The sequence below is a fragment of the Nesoenas mayeri genome, assembly GCF_963082525.1.
Source record: "Nesoenas mayeri genome assembly, chromosome: 3".
Lineage (NCBI taxonomy): Eukaryota > Metazoa > Chordata > Aves > Columbiformes > Columbidae > Nesoenas > Nesoenas mayeri.
In genome coordinates, this window is record NC_137544.1 from 2,457,264 (window position 1) to 2,473,252 (window position 15,989).

The 15,989-nt window shown below is 47.6% G+C and overlaps 1 protein-coding gene across 2 annotated transcripts in view; it reads left to right on the top strand.

The window, feature by feature from the left end:
• Nucleotides 1-15,989, top strand: part of HMBOX1 (homeobox containing 1) — a gene marked incomplete at both ends in the record, with an annotated part of 117,827 nt that overhangs the window by 36,125 nt on the left and 65,713 nt on the right. The window contains one exon of one of the 2 annotated variants that reach the window (XM_080342454.1): nt 15,645-15,687. The exons of the other annotated variant lie outside the window; for it this stretch is intronic. Within the exon in view, the coding sequence (XP_080198580.1) occupies nt 15,665-15,687 (23 nt within the window). Of the gene's footprint in view, nt 1-15,644; nt 15,688-15,989 lie in introns of those variants that run through there. 2 annotated transcript variants of the gene reach the window in all.

The window sequence follows — 15,989 nt, forward strand, 5'->3', positions numbered from 1 at the left end:
TCCATCTTTCTGCACCTGATTTTTTGCTAATTACCGCTCACTAGTAATACTCTTGTGCAGTTCTGTCGCCAAACTTGGGTATTTTTGCCTCTAAAATAGCTGAGCTGAAGTTTTACCGTCCTCGGAGCCTGTTTTCATGCTGTTAGCAGCAGAGCAACCTTTGCACCGCTGTGTTTCGGCCTCCTTCCGCTCGCTGCCCCGCTTTTCTTCCTATCCCTAAAACGTTCTTTAATCCATTTCAGTCCCTTTTCCCTGCGCGATGTTTTATGACTTTGTAAATCAGTCTGAGTGGTACAAAATCAAATGCTTTCCTGAGATCTTGATAACTTATGTCCACTGCTTCACTCTTGTCTAACCTAACGATTTGGTCGTATAATAAAAAGGATTTCAGCAGATTTGTCAGGCATGACCTTCTTTTTATGAATCTGTACTGGATGTCCTCTACTAAATTATGCATTTCCAAATGTTCTGCAATTTTTGGCTTTTATCAACACTTCCAATACAGCTGAAGCTGGTTTTCCTCTCCGAAGAGAATTCAGCAGAACTCTGTCACAGCCCAACAAAACCCATTGGTTTGTCAGAATTCTCCATAATAAAACTCAACCGTATTCTACTCTTTGTCCTCATCTTAGTGGATTTTTGACATGGGCATTAGTGTTGTGTTTTCTGAAGCTCCGCGAGGACTGTTTTCTCAGGAAATAACCTTCCCACCAGGTTTTTGTGTCACATGTGAACCGAGTTGCTGCAGCTCCATTTGGTCGCTGATTCGAGGATGGAGCTGGGGAGCTCAGTGTCTCCATTTGCTTCCTAAATAATTCCATTTGCGGCTGGAGCTCAGTTCACCTCTGGGTGCATCTGTTCGTTTTTCTGGCCTGCTTCCTAAAGAGTATTTTACATTGCAACCTTACTTCGTGCTGTTGTCTCGATATATATGTGTGATGGGGGGGAAGGGAAACTCCAAATCCTTCAAGTGTTCTTGCTTAAAGCCCTGATGCTTGTGCTTATATCTACTCTGAACGTATAGCTTGCCACTTGGGCTATGCTTCCAAATACGGATTTCTCTTGGAGGTATGTTCTGACCCACCTACTTTGCATTGCGGATATATTTAGCAAAGTTTTGCCGTAATAATCCTACAGTGCTGTCCCAAAGCTTCCTGTGTCACCTGCTCTTCTGCCTCCCTCCTTCCCAGTTACCTTCTATGCGTCAAAAACCACCTGCCAGAGTTCTGCATCTGCGCTCGAGGTTTCCTGCACTGACACGGCTCTTCTTTCAGCAGTAGGTAGAGCCCAGAGCCTTAACAGCACTGACCTCCCAGTGTGCTGCTGGCTCGACAACGCAGCTTGCCCTAAGCTTGGCTTAATTCCTTCGTGTCTGCAGCAAATATCATAGAATCACAGGATGTTTTGGGTTGAAAGGGACCTTCACAGCTCATCCAGTGGCACCCCTGCCATGAGCAGGGACATCTTCACCAGCTCAGGTTGCTCAGAGCCCCGTCCAGCCTGGCCTGGGATGTCTCCAGGGATGGTTCATCCACCACCTCTCTGGCCAACCTGGGCCAGGCTCTCTCCACCCTCAGCACAAACTATTTCTTCCTCATGTCTGGCCTGAATTTCCAGAGACAATAATAATTGAAGCTGCAAAATACAGTGGATTTGGGGGTTTATTTTTTAAACAAAGTTAACAAACAGGTACATAGTCCTTGCCCCCAAGCCTGGCTTGGACAAGGCAAAGGTGCTGCTAGAGCAGCAGAGGAGGCTCCTGCACTTGGATCCTGACTATGGACTATGTCTTGAGACCATGGGAATGCCTCTTTTTTGGCCTGAACCCAGCTTAAAACAAAAGTAGCACTAGAATTACAGGTAGGGGATGTGTCTGCCCTGTGTCTGCTGTTTATTGCAGGAGGAAATTGGCAAGTTATAGAGATATTTAAGTTGCGACAAAATTACGGGAGACGCTGCATTTAATGGGCTGGCTTTTCCTCTGCATCCCTCCGGTGTCCCTGTTTGATGTCAGCCAACATGGATTCCAAGTGCAAACCTGCACCCAGTGACTCATTCCTTACTAAATTTAAATCACTTTGGGGCAGGGAAAAAAGGAAAATACAACTCGGTTCGCAGGTTTAGCAAGCACGGGCACGTATTGCAGCATGTATTGCTGTCTTCGTAATTGCCAAACTACTGATTTCTTGGAACTCGTTGTTAAGCAGTGTTCCAGACAGTCACTCCTATAAATCCCTGTTAATATGTTAAGCAGGAGGAGTCCTTTGCAAGAATAATGTTTAACCGGCGAGCGATCCCGTTTCGGGGCGTGCTGTCTGGGCTGAAGGGACAGTCGGGGACGTAGCCGCGTGGGCTGGGAGGACGTCCTGCGTGGGCATCCTGGTGATGTTTGTCTTATCGGTGTTTGGGAATATTTCATTCTTTAATTAATCTATTTGGACAGAGTAAGGGAGCGTATAGATTTCCGTACAGGCTGTACCAATAGCAGTAAAACTAATCTAGTTTTCTGATCTCTTACTCTCCTTCATATGCTACTCAGGCAATAAGCAACCACACGAAAAACACATCAGACAAACAAAGAAATGACCTTTTCATGGACAGATATTGTTCTTTTTCGAGTGTGCCATTCCAAATAATGAATTGCCTCAAACCCTGAAATTATGAAAGCATGTTGCTAAATGCCCCTTTTAAAAATTGTGTTTTCATAACCTCGGTACAACCAGAACGTTTTCATTACGGCGAGTCTGCTGACCCAAGTTATCGCTGCTTCTTCTGAACTAGTCAGTGGTTAGAAATAACATGGAGTGTCTCAAGAATAAATTTGCCAGAGTGTGGCTTTGTCTTGGACAAAGAAGATTGTCCTGTTTCACTTGTGTCTGCCGAACCAGGTACCTCTGCTTTCTGGAATCACAGAATCGACTGGGTTGGAAAAGCCCTCAGAGATGATCAAGTCCAACCCTTGGTCCAACTCCAGTCCATTGACTAGATCATGGCACTAAGTGCCATGGCCAATCTCAGTTGAAAAACCTCCAGGGACAGCGAGTCCAGCACCTCCCTGGGCAGCCATTCCAATGCCTGACCACTCTCTCTGCACAGAATTGCTTTCTGATAGCCAGCCTCAATTTCCCCTGGCAGAGTTGAAGCCCATGGCCCCTTGTCCTATTGCTGATGCCTGGGAGAAGAGCCCAATCCCCACCTGGCTAGAACTGCCCTTCAGGTAGTTCTAGAGAGTGCTGAGCTCAGCTCTAAGCCTCCTCTTCTCCAGACTAACCAAGCCCAGCTCCCTCAGCCTCTCCCCATAGGGCTTGTGTTCTAGTCCCTTCCCCAGTCTTGTTGCTCTTCTCTGGACCCGCTCCGCACTTCAATGTCTTTTCCAATGGAAGGCACGTGAAACAGAAAACTTGGGTTGGGCTGTTTGCTTGTCACGGATAATACATTCAGAGGTGGATCCCATGGGAATTTGGGTCATCAGAGAGGAAGGAGAGGGGAAAACACATGAAGAGGGTCAAGCCACAGATCAATATTTTAATCACAACTGGTCGACAAGGGTGTGGGATGGAGGGGACAGGGAGATGTGTGTGATCTGCTGCTGCGGTGAGGACACATCTGCCGGATCCCAGCCCCGTTCCAGTGTCACTGCTGGACGTGTGGCTTCTCTGATAACTTGTGGCGTTCTGAAGGGAACAACAGATGGGTGCCCTGGGTGCCCTAGCACTGTCCATCAAACCAAGGGTGGGTGTCAGAGGATGGACCAGACTGTTCAGTGGTGCCCAACGCCAGGGTGAGGGGCAACGGGCACAGACTGAAACACAGGAGGCTCCATGTGAACATGAGCAGAAACTTGTTTGCTGGGAGGTGCCAGAGCCTGGCCCAGGCTGCCCAGAGTGGGTGTGGAGTCTCCTGCTCTGAGACATTCAAACCCCTTGGACCCACCTGTGTGATCTGCTCTGTGACCCTGTGTGAGCAGCTGGGTTGGACTGGATGATCTCCAGAGGTCACTCCAACCCAACCAGCCTGGGATGCTGTGAACCTTCCTGAAGCCATTCCCATGGCCACGAAGGGCAAGAAAGTGATTGGAGACACCACACAGGTAACATGAGCAAACTGACTGATCTGATTGTCTCCTGGAAAAAGTCACTGGTTTGGCAGTTGACGTCGGTTACCTTGACATTGGCAAGGTTGCTGATGTCATCTCCTGTGACTGACTGTACAGGAGGAAAACGAATGACTGGAACGGGAGCCCAGAGAAGTGGCAGGTCCTGCACCCCAGTGATGGTCAAACCTCAACAGGACAAAGCCCTGAACAGCCTCATTTACCTCTGCAGTTATTTCTACTCTGAGCAGGACGTTGGCTTAGAGACCTCAGAGGTCCCTTCCAGCCTGATTTGTTCTGTGATTCAAAGATGCGAAACAGAAGGTGAAAGTCTTTCCTAGAAATATTTTGGCCCTGTGTTAGCAAGTGGGTTGGACTGGGGGATCTCCAGAGGTCCCTTGAACCCAACCAGCCTGTGACTCCTGAAGGCACAGGGCGGACATTGCAAGACTGCTGTGCTTATAGTCCCTTTTTATGGCACAATGTTATGCAAACTTGTTTGGGGATGGGAAAGGGTTGCATGCTTATTTTATTACAAGTCACTGAGAGCTTGCGGAGCTTTTTGAAATACCATTTAATGTTTTCAGAACACCATTTAACGTTTTGTAAAGTTCCTAGTTTATTGTTTGTATAGCATGGTATCAGATTGCTGTTTGGGAAAAGGGGATGATGATCTTAAATCCAAAACCTATTTTTAAAAAGATGATACTTCTCTTAATTTTTATGCAGTGTCTTTGCTATTGCCAAATGATATCACATTCTTCTTAATGCTTTTTTTATGCTATAGAGCAATGCAAAACTAAAGGATCATAAGGCATTACTTATTTCTCTTCTGTGCTTGTTCCTGGTACTAGTGATGACAAATACATTTCTGGTTTCTGTTCAGCAGCTGGGCGTAGGTTCTTCAGCCAAATATGCATCTTGCATTTGGACATCTTGCATTGGGCACCTTTGTATTTGCAGAGCATCGTGTAGCAGCAGTTTTCTGTGCCTGCCAACAGCTTGTGGTCTTGCTGTCTCGCAATTAATCTCCTTCTGTCAAGTGGCCTGGTAGCAGGTACGACTTCTGGACTTCACTGAGCTTGGTGGCATCTGCTAAGGTGTGTAGGGGTCCCCTGGAGAGTCACAAAGGTCCAGTCAGATGAGCAGTCTGTTTTTTTGAGGTCTGTTGTCTGTTTTTGCAGTACCTTCCGCTTTTGTACTTGGAAACGCGCCTGTCACTGGCTGTGGTCTACGTGGCAACTGAGCGTTAGTTGTCATGGTGGATATGTGTAAGCTATTGGGGAGGCTGCAGGAGTGGAACTGACAGCAAAGAGAAAGGCCTGTCTTTACAAGACTGTGCTTATTTTAACTACATTATCTAGGTTTTCTGGTCTTTGTGTGGCCTGTTATAGCGTGCTGAGGTTAGATTATCAAAGCTTTATGTATGAGATGGATGTTCTGAAGGTACTGCTGAGTTCCTCTTGGCATGTGTGGTGTGCAGGGCAACCCTGTCAGGTTGTTCTCACTCAAGGCCAGGCTGGATGGGGCTCTGAGCAACCTGAGCTGGTGGAGATGTTGCTGCTCATGGCAGGGGGAACTGGGGGAGCTGGGAAGGTCCCTTCAACACAAACCATCCTGTGATTCTGAGAGAGGCAACGGGCACAGACTGAAACACAGGAGGCTCCATGTGAACATGAGCAGAAACTTGTTTGCTGGGAGGTGCCAGAGCCTGGCCCAGGCTGCCCAGAGCGGGTGTGGAGTCTCCTGCTCTGAGACATTCAAACCCGCCTGGACCCACCTGTGTGATCTGCTCTGTGACCCTGCGTGAGCAGCTGGGTTGGACTGGGGGATCTCCTGAGGTCCCTTCAACCACAACCAGTCTGGGATTCTGCAATTCTGAGTGATCTCCCCACTGGGACCTTGAAGCCATGAGAGCAATAGTTTCTTTCTTGTTCCTAGTGTGCACTGTTGGGCATTGCGTGCTTGATCTACATTAGGTTGCACCCAAATTGCGTTCAAACAGGGTAATTCATTTCTCTGTGCCAAAACTGATACTCGTTGCAGACTCAACTAAGGAGATGGTAAACCTGGAGAATGTCGGGAGGTGAAGTTCTTCCCCAGAGCACTGCGTAGAAATTCATGTGAGCAGTTCCAGATAGTGAGTTCAACTACAGCATTATTACAGATACAACCACACAGGGAGGGTCAGTTGGACATGAGGAAAAGGTTCTTCACCCAGAGGTGCTGGACACTGAACAGGCTCCCCAGGGAGGTGTCACAGCCCCAACCTGACAGTGTTCAACAAGAGACTGGACAACGTCCTCAGACACACGGTGTGACCTGTGGGGTGTCCTGTGCAGGGACAGCAGTTGGACTCCATGATCCTGGTGGGTTCCTTCCAACTCAGGACACTTTGTGGTTCTGAGTATGGACTGCGCTGACCCTGCCTGGATACACTCCGCAAGCAGAGATGCTCCCATCTAACAACATTCAGCAGTGGATTAATACCCGTAGGATGCAGACATTACACTTGGCAATACAGAATCTCATTTCAGTTGGCATATCCAGCGCTACTATGTCACTGTATTCCTAGCAGAAAAGGTAATTAGTGTTAATTAGGGTATTTTTTGAATGAGCCTCACATTTATTGTCTGTCTGGCTCAGATCTGGACTCCAGGACTTGGCGATCTCCCACCTGCAGTTTTGTCCAGATAAACGTATGTACTGTAGGGTTTGCATATCCACAGAGTTCAAGCTGTAATCCCTGCTCTTGGCATTTAAATGTTTTAAGTCTTCATTCTCCTTTAGGGAATGTCTTGCCCATTGTGGCTCTGTAGGAATTAGCTGGCGTGGGCCTGTTCCTTCAGCTCTCAGCTCTTGCCTGTTCTCTTCTAACACGCGGTTGGAATTTTGTGACGGCTTCTGCTCTCATGCAGCATCAAACATTTTAAACCGAACCACTCAATTGAGTCACCATCTCCTTAAATTCTGTCTCGTGTGCGAATGACCCTCTCGCTCTTCCTCATCCGTTCCAGTGCTCAGACTGATCTAAGTGGATTAAGATAACCTGTTTGATCACTAAGTGGTCTTTGTAGCAGCCATTAGCTTTTGCTATTAGCTGTGAGTTTGTGTCCCTTGCTGTCAGTCGTCTGCTGTCGAGATTCACTTTGCTGTCGAGATTCACTTGTCATTTGAGCCAGAAGAGCTAATTCACGTCTGGCCTTTGGTTCCAGGCGAGTTTTTAGACATGATTGGAGGGGACAATACACTGAAATTCAGGAGATACAACAGTGTAGGTGCTTGGTATGTGAAGGCCTGAAGCTCATTTGTAAGCAATAATGAAAACAAAACACGGGGTTCTCTGCTGGAACGTGTCTGCAGGTGTATCTCGACAGCATTTCATTTTCCAGCTGCCATTAAGCAGCGAAGCAAAACTAAATGATGTCCTTTTACTGGGACCACATTGCCTTTAGGTATCACTGGGACCACATTGCCTTTTAGGTATCTGTGGGACTTGTGGAGTAACTTGGGGTGGCCCAGGCTGCCCAGAGCGGGTGTGGAGTCTCCTGCTCTGAGACATTCAAACCCACCTGGACCCACCTGTGTGATCTGCTCTGTGACCCTGCGTGAGCAGCTGGGTTGGACTGGGGGATCCCCAGAGGTCCCCCAACCAGCCTGGGGTTCTGTGATGCTGCCCTTTCCAGTGAAATACAGATGACCGTCTGTGCCTTTCTGGAAGCCTGGGGTGAGTTTAGGAGACTCGGTGGTTTTGTGACCTCAGTGTTTTTGTGCAGTGGATCAGCCACTGCTTTGCTTCAAAGTGGAGCCTGGTCTCCAGCTTGCGCTCAAGGCAATTCCACTAAATTTGGCTAAGGAGATGTCTTTTGTGTGGGGTTGGAGAGGGAAAAGGAGAGAGAAACGCTGCTGACCACAGCCCTTCACTAATTGTTCTTTAGAGATCTACCGCAGGGTGTGTTGTAGAATCAAGGATTTACTTGGTTTTTCAAGTGTACCAGCTGTGGCTTTATTTTAAGATTGAAGCAAGTGTCTTCTAAAGGGGAAGAAGCTTGTTTTGGTGGTTTCCCTTCAGTTAAAAGAGTTCTGAGGAGGAAGAGGATCCCATCAAAAGTTTTTGCTGTAACCTTGGCAAGATGCTACTCTATTTCCTCACCATAATCCCAAAATATGGCTTCATCCTGGGTCGTACTGTAAAGAGTTTGATAAACCAACACAGTCATGGTAAGGCTGAAAACAGCTTTGGTTGAAGGCAACTTCTGAGCAGTTTCTTCAAGAATTTTAGTGTTTGTGCTAAGTACTCCCTTTCTCCCCTTGGTCTCTTTTGAGTTGCTGGCACAGGTTGCCCAGAGAAGTGGTGGAGCCTCCAAGGTTGGAGATACAAGCCCTGTGGACATGGTCTGGTTCAGTCACAGAATCCCAGAATGTCAGGGGTTGAAGGGCCCTGGAAAGCTCATCCAGTGCAATCCCCCCATGGAGCAGGAACACCCAGATGAGGTTACACAGGAAGGTGTCCAGGCGGGTTGGAATGTCTGCACAGAAGGAGACTCCACAACCTCCCTAGGCAGCCTGGGCCAGGCTCTGCCACCCTCACCCCAAACAAGTTTCTTCTCATATTTAAGTGAATCCTCTCTGGGTGGCTGGAGGTTGGACAAAACCACCTCCAGAGGTCCCTTCCAACCTCAGACGTTCTTTGAACCTCTCATCAGAAGGTCACAACCTGTCCCTTCAGATAAGGTCTCTCTGCCACGACAATTCTTTCTACCTTGCAGCTGGGCCAACACGCTCCTTGCAAACATCAGTTCAAGGTAACCCAGAAGCTGCAGCAAATTCAGTGACTGTTTGGCTTGTTCAGCCACGATTCCTGACGAGATCTTGTTCTTCACCTTCTTGAGGCTCTGCACAAGCCCATGCTCAAGGTACAAATCTAATTAGTGATTATTTTAGTGATATTTAAATAACTTGGAGCCTGGAGACGTAAGAAACAGCTCATGTCTTTGCGTTGCGGCACAAAGACGGCGTGAAACTGGATGCTCCAGGTCGCTGAGCCGCACCGTGCGCTCAGGAGGTGGCAGCTCTCAGAGAAGGTTCTTAACCTTGCTTTCCAGGCCACAAATGTAACACATCCTCAAGTCATATGGCAGGAGTGTATTTTTATTTTTTTCTAATAGATCTATTTTGGGAAAATGGGCTAGAGAGTCCTAGATTAGTATTTTGGACGCTAGTCCTACTTTTGTGCATGTACCCAGATGAATTTATCTTGAAGTTTTGATACAAATACAGTAACTGGAGTTTTCACAGCACTGGGTAAACAACAACCTGCTGAACATCTCCCAAGAATAAAGGAGTTCAAGCTGGCGAAGAGGCTTAACAGGAGCTACCGGCTGGAGTCGGAAGCCAGACACATCCAAAGCAGAAATCAAGTACAAATCGGTGATGGAGAAGAGTGATTAACCACTGCATTAACCACTTCATGTTGGCCTCATGTAGAGAAGGCGAAGCGGCTGAAACGTAAACCCCCACATTTGTAGACATGTGCACACACAGTCCAGCCAGAAGACCTGACAATTCCTATAGACCTTAAGCTCTGCATTAAGCGAAAGACTTAAAATTTGAAATTTTTCGTTAATTCTAGGGAAAGATTGAGTTGTAATTACGCACAGGGTTGGGAATCTGCCTTTATTGTGAGTTCAGCAGTGGGAGAACTTCATTCTCAGGACTGAATTTGTTTGTTTTCCTCACCATCCAATGCACCAGGTTTCTCAGCAAACTCAAATTTGGTTCTTCTGCATTTCTGTAGCTCGTGGCCAAGAAAGCCAATGGTGTCCTGTCCTGTACCCAAACTAGCGTGGTCAGCAGGACAAGGGCAGTGATCCTTCCCCTGTGCTCTGCATTGGGGAGGCCACACCTGGAGTGTTGTGTTCAGTTCTGGGCCCCTCAGGTCAGGAAAGAAATTGAAGTGCTGGAGCGGGTCCAGAGAAGAGCAACAAGACTGGGGAAGGGACTTGAACACAAGCCCTATGAGGAGAGGCTGAGGGAGCTGGGCTTGGTTAGTCTGGAGAAGAGGAGGCTCAGAGGTGAGCTCAGCACTCTCTACAACTACCTGAAGGGCAGTTCTAGCCAGGTGGGGATTGGGCTCTTCTCCCAGGCATCAGCAATTGGACAAGGGACCATGGGCTTCAACTCTGCCAGGGGAAATTGAGGCTGGCTATCAGAAAGCAATTCTGTGCAGAGAGAGTGGTCAGGCATTGGAATGGCTGCCCAGGGAGGTGCTGGACTCACTGGCCCTGAAGGTTTTTCAACTGAGATTGGCCATGGCACTTAGTGCCATGATCTAGTCAATGGACTGGAGTTGCACCAAGGGTTGGACGTGATGATCTCCGAGGTCTTTTCCAATCCGGTCCATTCTGTGTGTGGTTTGCTAATAGTCCTGTTGTAGTAGTGGGTCTGTGTCCTCAGGCGGGTACCATGTCCACCCACTCATACTGTCCATGTGGCTTTAAGCCAAAAATTTGGCGCCTCTTTTTCATGTTTTACTTTTGACAAAATGGTGAAGTTTCTCTTCCGAAAAGACAAAAGCTTTGAATTCTTATTTGTAAAGCCCTTTTGAAGGACTGCCCAAGGAAGGTATTGGTGAACTACAAAGTGGTGGCATTATTTTCCTCTCTGTGACTCACTCAGGAATTAAAAGAGAGAAATGAATTTCTCTTCCAAATAAGTGATATCGGGCTCATCTTTACCAAGTGACTCGCTCCTTGCCTCTGCAGGGTGTTTTGGGGCAGGGTGAACTATACTTCAAAACATTTAATTGCATACAGTGAGAAATGAAGAAAACTGAAGTGGATCCCAAGAATGTATTAAAAATCTGAACTAAAATGAGAATGATTTCATGTCAAGTGAGACAAATGCAGAGTTGCTACTCCAGCGCTTCACACTTCCACTTGTCCTTGGCACCGAGAAAATGAGATTTTTAATATCTGAACAACAGATTGCCATGAAGACTCATCCATTGTAAATTTAAGCTGCCTTTATAGCAACTTAAGCTGGGGACAGGATTGTTTATTCCATCTGATTCTACAACTGTGTCCATAATTTCCATATTAATACTGATTTATTTTGTTTTATTGTCTGTGGCAGGAATAGGAAGGGGAGCTGGTAGTGTTTTCCCTGTGTTAGCAGATAATTGATTTAACTAATAATGCGAAAAGGGCAAAGGTTTGTGAGCTCTTGCTTGCATACCGGCCGCAGGTGGTGGTGACACCCGCCTGTGCTGCTGCGATCGGGGCTGGTTTGGCGCTTGGGTTCGTGCTAAAAGGAGACTGAGGACAAGAGGGATATTGAGTCATGGTTCCAGAATCATGATGTGGTGGTGAGGGAAGTTACGTTGTTTGGGGCTGATTTTTGTTTTGACTAAAACTGTAGGTTAAGGGTTCTTCATCTCCCGTCTGATGTGCCCTTAAATTCCAAACAAAGCAACCGTTACATGTATGGGGGGCCAGGAAGGTGTTTCTGCGCCACTGAACGTTAGACCAGCGTGGACTCCAAGACTATTTGTGACCCTTTTCTATAGCAGCCGTTCTTCTGCTGTCGTAGGAATCGCTGGCTTCTCTTTCTCTATAGCTCCACTTGCTTTCACGAGTCCAAGGATCGAGGATCCCCGACCTGCGTCACCGCTTGGCTCGGTGACAGTTTGTGACCACATTCAGATGTAAAACTGTCACCTCAGCCTTTAACGTAGCAAAAATGGGGAATTCCTCTGATTTTCTCATGAGCCCTATCCCGTTTCTTTCTGCTGAAATGTCGCCGTCCTCTTATCTGCGCTTGCAGATCTAGAGTTTCCTGGAGAAGTTTCTCCTTCCTCTGTTCACATCCCACGTTTGGTCTAGATCCTAATGGCTATTTGCTTATAACATCTGAGGTCGGTGCCATTATTTTTCTCTTCCATTAGTATCACTAATATCATTGTCCTGCCTTTGTCATCTCTCACCTGAGTTACTGCAGCCTTTTCTTTGGCTCTATCTCCTCTCCTCGTGTTCCAGCTCTAATACTGCGTTTCACAACGATGGAAGGTGATCTTGTCTTTCCTTTGTGGGTTTTGTTCTTTGCTTCTTCCACACTCCTCACCCTGGGACCAAACCTTCCTCTGAGGAATCCAGTTCTCTATCATTAGCTGCTCTGACCTTCAGAAAGTTTGTATATATTTAAGTCTAATTTGTTCCTCTTTGGAAAACAAAACAGCTCTCTGTATTAAACTCAAGATTTGGCAATAGGTCAACAGCATGATCTCATATTTTTTTGTGACTGCCTCGGGGAAAATATTTTAAATGTAGTTGAGAGATTTAACAGAGAAGCGTTTGGGTGTAGAACTGACTTTAAAAGGTTTGGGGTGGCCGACCATGTCCTCTGTGTTTGTGTTTGACTCTTCCATCCATCACGTGTTGGTGTCACAGTCCGTGACCTGTGACAATCCCCTGGCCCACTGGTTCTGTCTGTGACCTTGCTCTTGGCCACCTCCTTTCCTGGAGGGGAAGAAGGCGACTCGACGCTTCGATGTGGGCCAGAGGAGTGATTTGGAAATGGCAGCAGCCAGATGTCAGCATGTCCCTTCTCCGAAAACACCCATCGCTTCACTTTGCCACATGCGGGTGGGAGCAGCTGTGTGGGGACAGGCTTAAACCAGCTGGCCGGGAGCCATCATGCTGCTTCTGGAAAAGCTCGTTCAGCCCATTTGCACTGAGAGTTCCTGAAGTTTTTTGCAAAGGAAATAAAAGAAAAAAGGCACAGAAACGATGATGTAGTGGACTCCGTCTGAGGAGGTGCAGTCGTTCCCAAAGCCCTGGGCAGGTGTGAATCCTGCTCTAGTGCCTGGACCACTGGGAGCCACCGAGAAGAGCCAAGATCACAGAATCACACAGAATCCCAGAATGTCAGGGGTTGAAGGGCCCTGGAAAGCTCATCCAGTGCAATCCCCCCATGGAGCAGGAACACCCAGATGAGGTTACACAGGAAGGTGTCCAGGCGGGTTGGAATGTCTGCACAGAAGGAGACTCCACAACCTCCCTGGGCAGCCTGGGCCAGGCTCTGACACCCTCACCCCCAACAAGTTGCTTCTCAGATTTAAGTGGAACCTTTTGTGTTGCAGTTTTCACCCACTGCCCCTTGTCCTGTCACTGGTTGTCACCCAGAAGAGCCTGGCTCCATCCTCCTGACACTCCCCCTTTCCATCTTGATCCCCATTAATGAGTCCCCCCTCAGTGTCCTCTTGTCCAGCTCCAGAGCCCCAGCTCCCTCAGCCTTTCCTCACACGGGAGATGCTCCACTCCCTGCAGCATCTTGGTGGCTGCGCTGGACTCTCTGCAGCAGTTCCCTGTCCTGCTGGAACTGAGGGGCCACAGCTGGACACAAGATTCCAGGTGTGGTCTCCCCAGGGCAGAGCAGAGGGGCAGGAGAACCTCTCTGACCTACTGACCACCCCCTTCTAACCCACCCCAGGTCCCATTGGCTTCCTGGCCACAAGGGCCCAGTGCTGGCTCATGGTCACCCTGCTGTCCCCAGGACCCCCAGGTCCCTTTCCCCTACACTGCTCTCCAACAGGCCATTCCCCAACTTACACTGGAACCTGGGGTTGTTCCTGCCCGTATTCAAGACTCTACACTGTCCACAAGGCTTAGTTGGTGATTTTACAGACATCTTGTTATGGAGCAGAATAAATTATCCCTGTGCTGCTCTACCCGCTTGTTCTCTGTTCCAGCTCACATACACCCATAGCCTGAAGTGCAAATATCCCCTCTAGTTCTTTCTGCCTCTGCCTGGGTATAATATCCTGCCTCTCTCTTTCCCGTTGGTTAATAGTTTGGCTTCTGAAGTGCTTTCAGCCCGTGCTGGTTTGTGGAGAAAGACATCAGCAGCGATAGCTAAAGAAAATTCTATTAGATCATTCCTTTTCAGAACGTAGCACCTGTCTTCTGAGCTCTTTGCGGATGTTAGCCAAATAATCCTTTTAATAGCTTTTGTGAGTTAAAAGGGTAGGTAACTGTCATAAGGCTAAATGATTGCATAGATTAATTTACTTGTGGCCAAAAGAAATCAATTGTAATTTAAATTTTTGTCTCTGGACTGATTACACTATCAAACATAACTTTCTCCTTAGGAACCCACCATGTGCATTGAAGTGCATGTCTGTGATTAGTTACAGATTATCCAAAGTAACACAAATTGAATATTTCCAGTTTTTAACCTGTGGCTGAACACGAACTCAAAATACTCACTTGCTTGGCCTTGTTTAGCTCTGTGAATTATCCATTAATACCTTGAGTTGTTACAATTCATCGGGTGTTCGGATGCAAAAGAATATTTGCCAGGCTTTGAGAACAGGGGTCCGTTGCAAACCATGTCACAGCTCCCCAGGTGAAGAAAGAGGGTGAGGCTTTAATGGGCCTTTTAAAAATGAATGTAACAAGGGCAAGTGTAGAGTCTTGAATACGGGCAGGAACAACCCCAGGTTCCAGTGTAAGTTGGGGAATGACCTGTTGGAGAGCAGTGTAGGGGAAAGGGACCTGGGGGTCCTGGGGACAGCAGGGTGACCATGAGCCAGCACTGGGCCCTTGTGGCCAGGAAGCCAGTGGTACGTGGGGTGGGTTAGAAGGGGGTGGTCAGTACGTCAGAGAGGTTCTCCTGCCCCTCTGCTCTGCCCTGGGGAGACCACACCTGGAATCTTGTGTCCAGTTGTGGCCCCTCAGTTCCAGCAGGACAGGGAACTGCTGCAGAGAGTCCAGCGCAGCCACCAAGATGCTGAAGGGAGTGGAGCATCTCCCGTGTGAGGAAAGGCTGAGGGAGCTGGGGCTCTGGAGCTGGACAAGAGGACACTGAGGGGGGACCTCATTAATGTTTGGAGATATATAAAGGGGGAGTGTCAGGAGGATGGACCTAGGCTCTTCTCACTGACAACCAGGGACAGGACAAGGGGCAATGGGTGCAAACTGGAACACAGGAGGTTCCATTTAAATCTGAGAAGCAACTTGTTGGGGGTGAGGGTGGCAGAGCCTGGCCCAGGCTGCCCAGGGAGGTTGTGGAGTCTCCTTCTGTGCAGACATTCCAACCCGCCTGGACACCTTCCTGTGTAACCTCATCTGGGTGTTCCTGCTCCATGGGGGGATTGCACTGGATGAGCTTTCCAGGGCCCTTCCAACCCCCGACATTCTGGGATTCTGTGAATGAACTGAAAGATCATATAAGAAAATTCACTGGTTCCAGGGAGCATTTTTCTTAACCATGGCTATATTTAGTGGTTGGTATATATATTTTAGTGCCTTTTAGCAGAGGCATGGATGGACTGGGTGATTGGGAAGGATCCTGAAGGCGCCTGTCTTTGTTTTCTATTAACACTACTGGTGTAACCGCCATAAAATTGGAAGCCGGTTGTATAATTGTAAGTCAGATAACGAGAAGTCAGAATGTATTTGCCTTTCATAGAAATCTCTGACATTCTTATGTCTTTTTATCATGTCTTACAGAATGGTGAATAACACTGAAGACCCTCAAGAGGCTTTATAACGCCCCATCCCCATGTAAAGTATGCTCAGAACTTTTCCAGTAGTGTAAGTACAAATGAAAAATAACCCACAAAAATCCATTGTTCAAGAGTTGTTTGGTGGGGGAGGGGGGTCTGTTAATTCGTCTCAAAAGAGCAGAGAAATGGTTACTGTGATTATCAGCCATTTGCAAAGTTCTTTTGGTTTGGTATTTGCGAAGACATTTAAACCAAGGAACAGTAGCATTTAATTCTTCACTTGGTCTGGCTGTTTTGTTATTTCTGCTTTTCTGTTGCTGAAAAAGAAGGAAAATCATGCAGTTCTTGATCAGAGAAAGGGTATCGTTAAAAGAGAAACCTCAGTACATC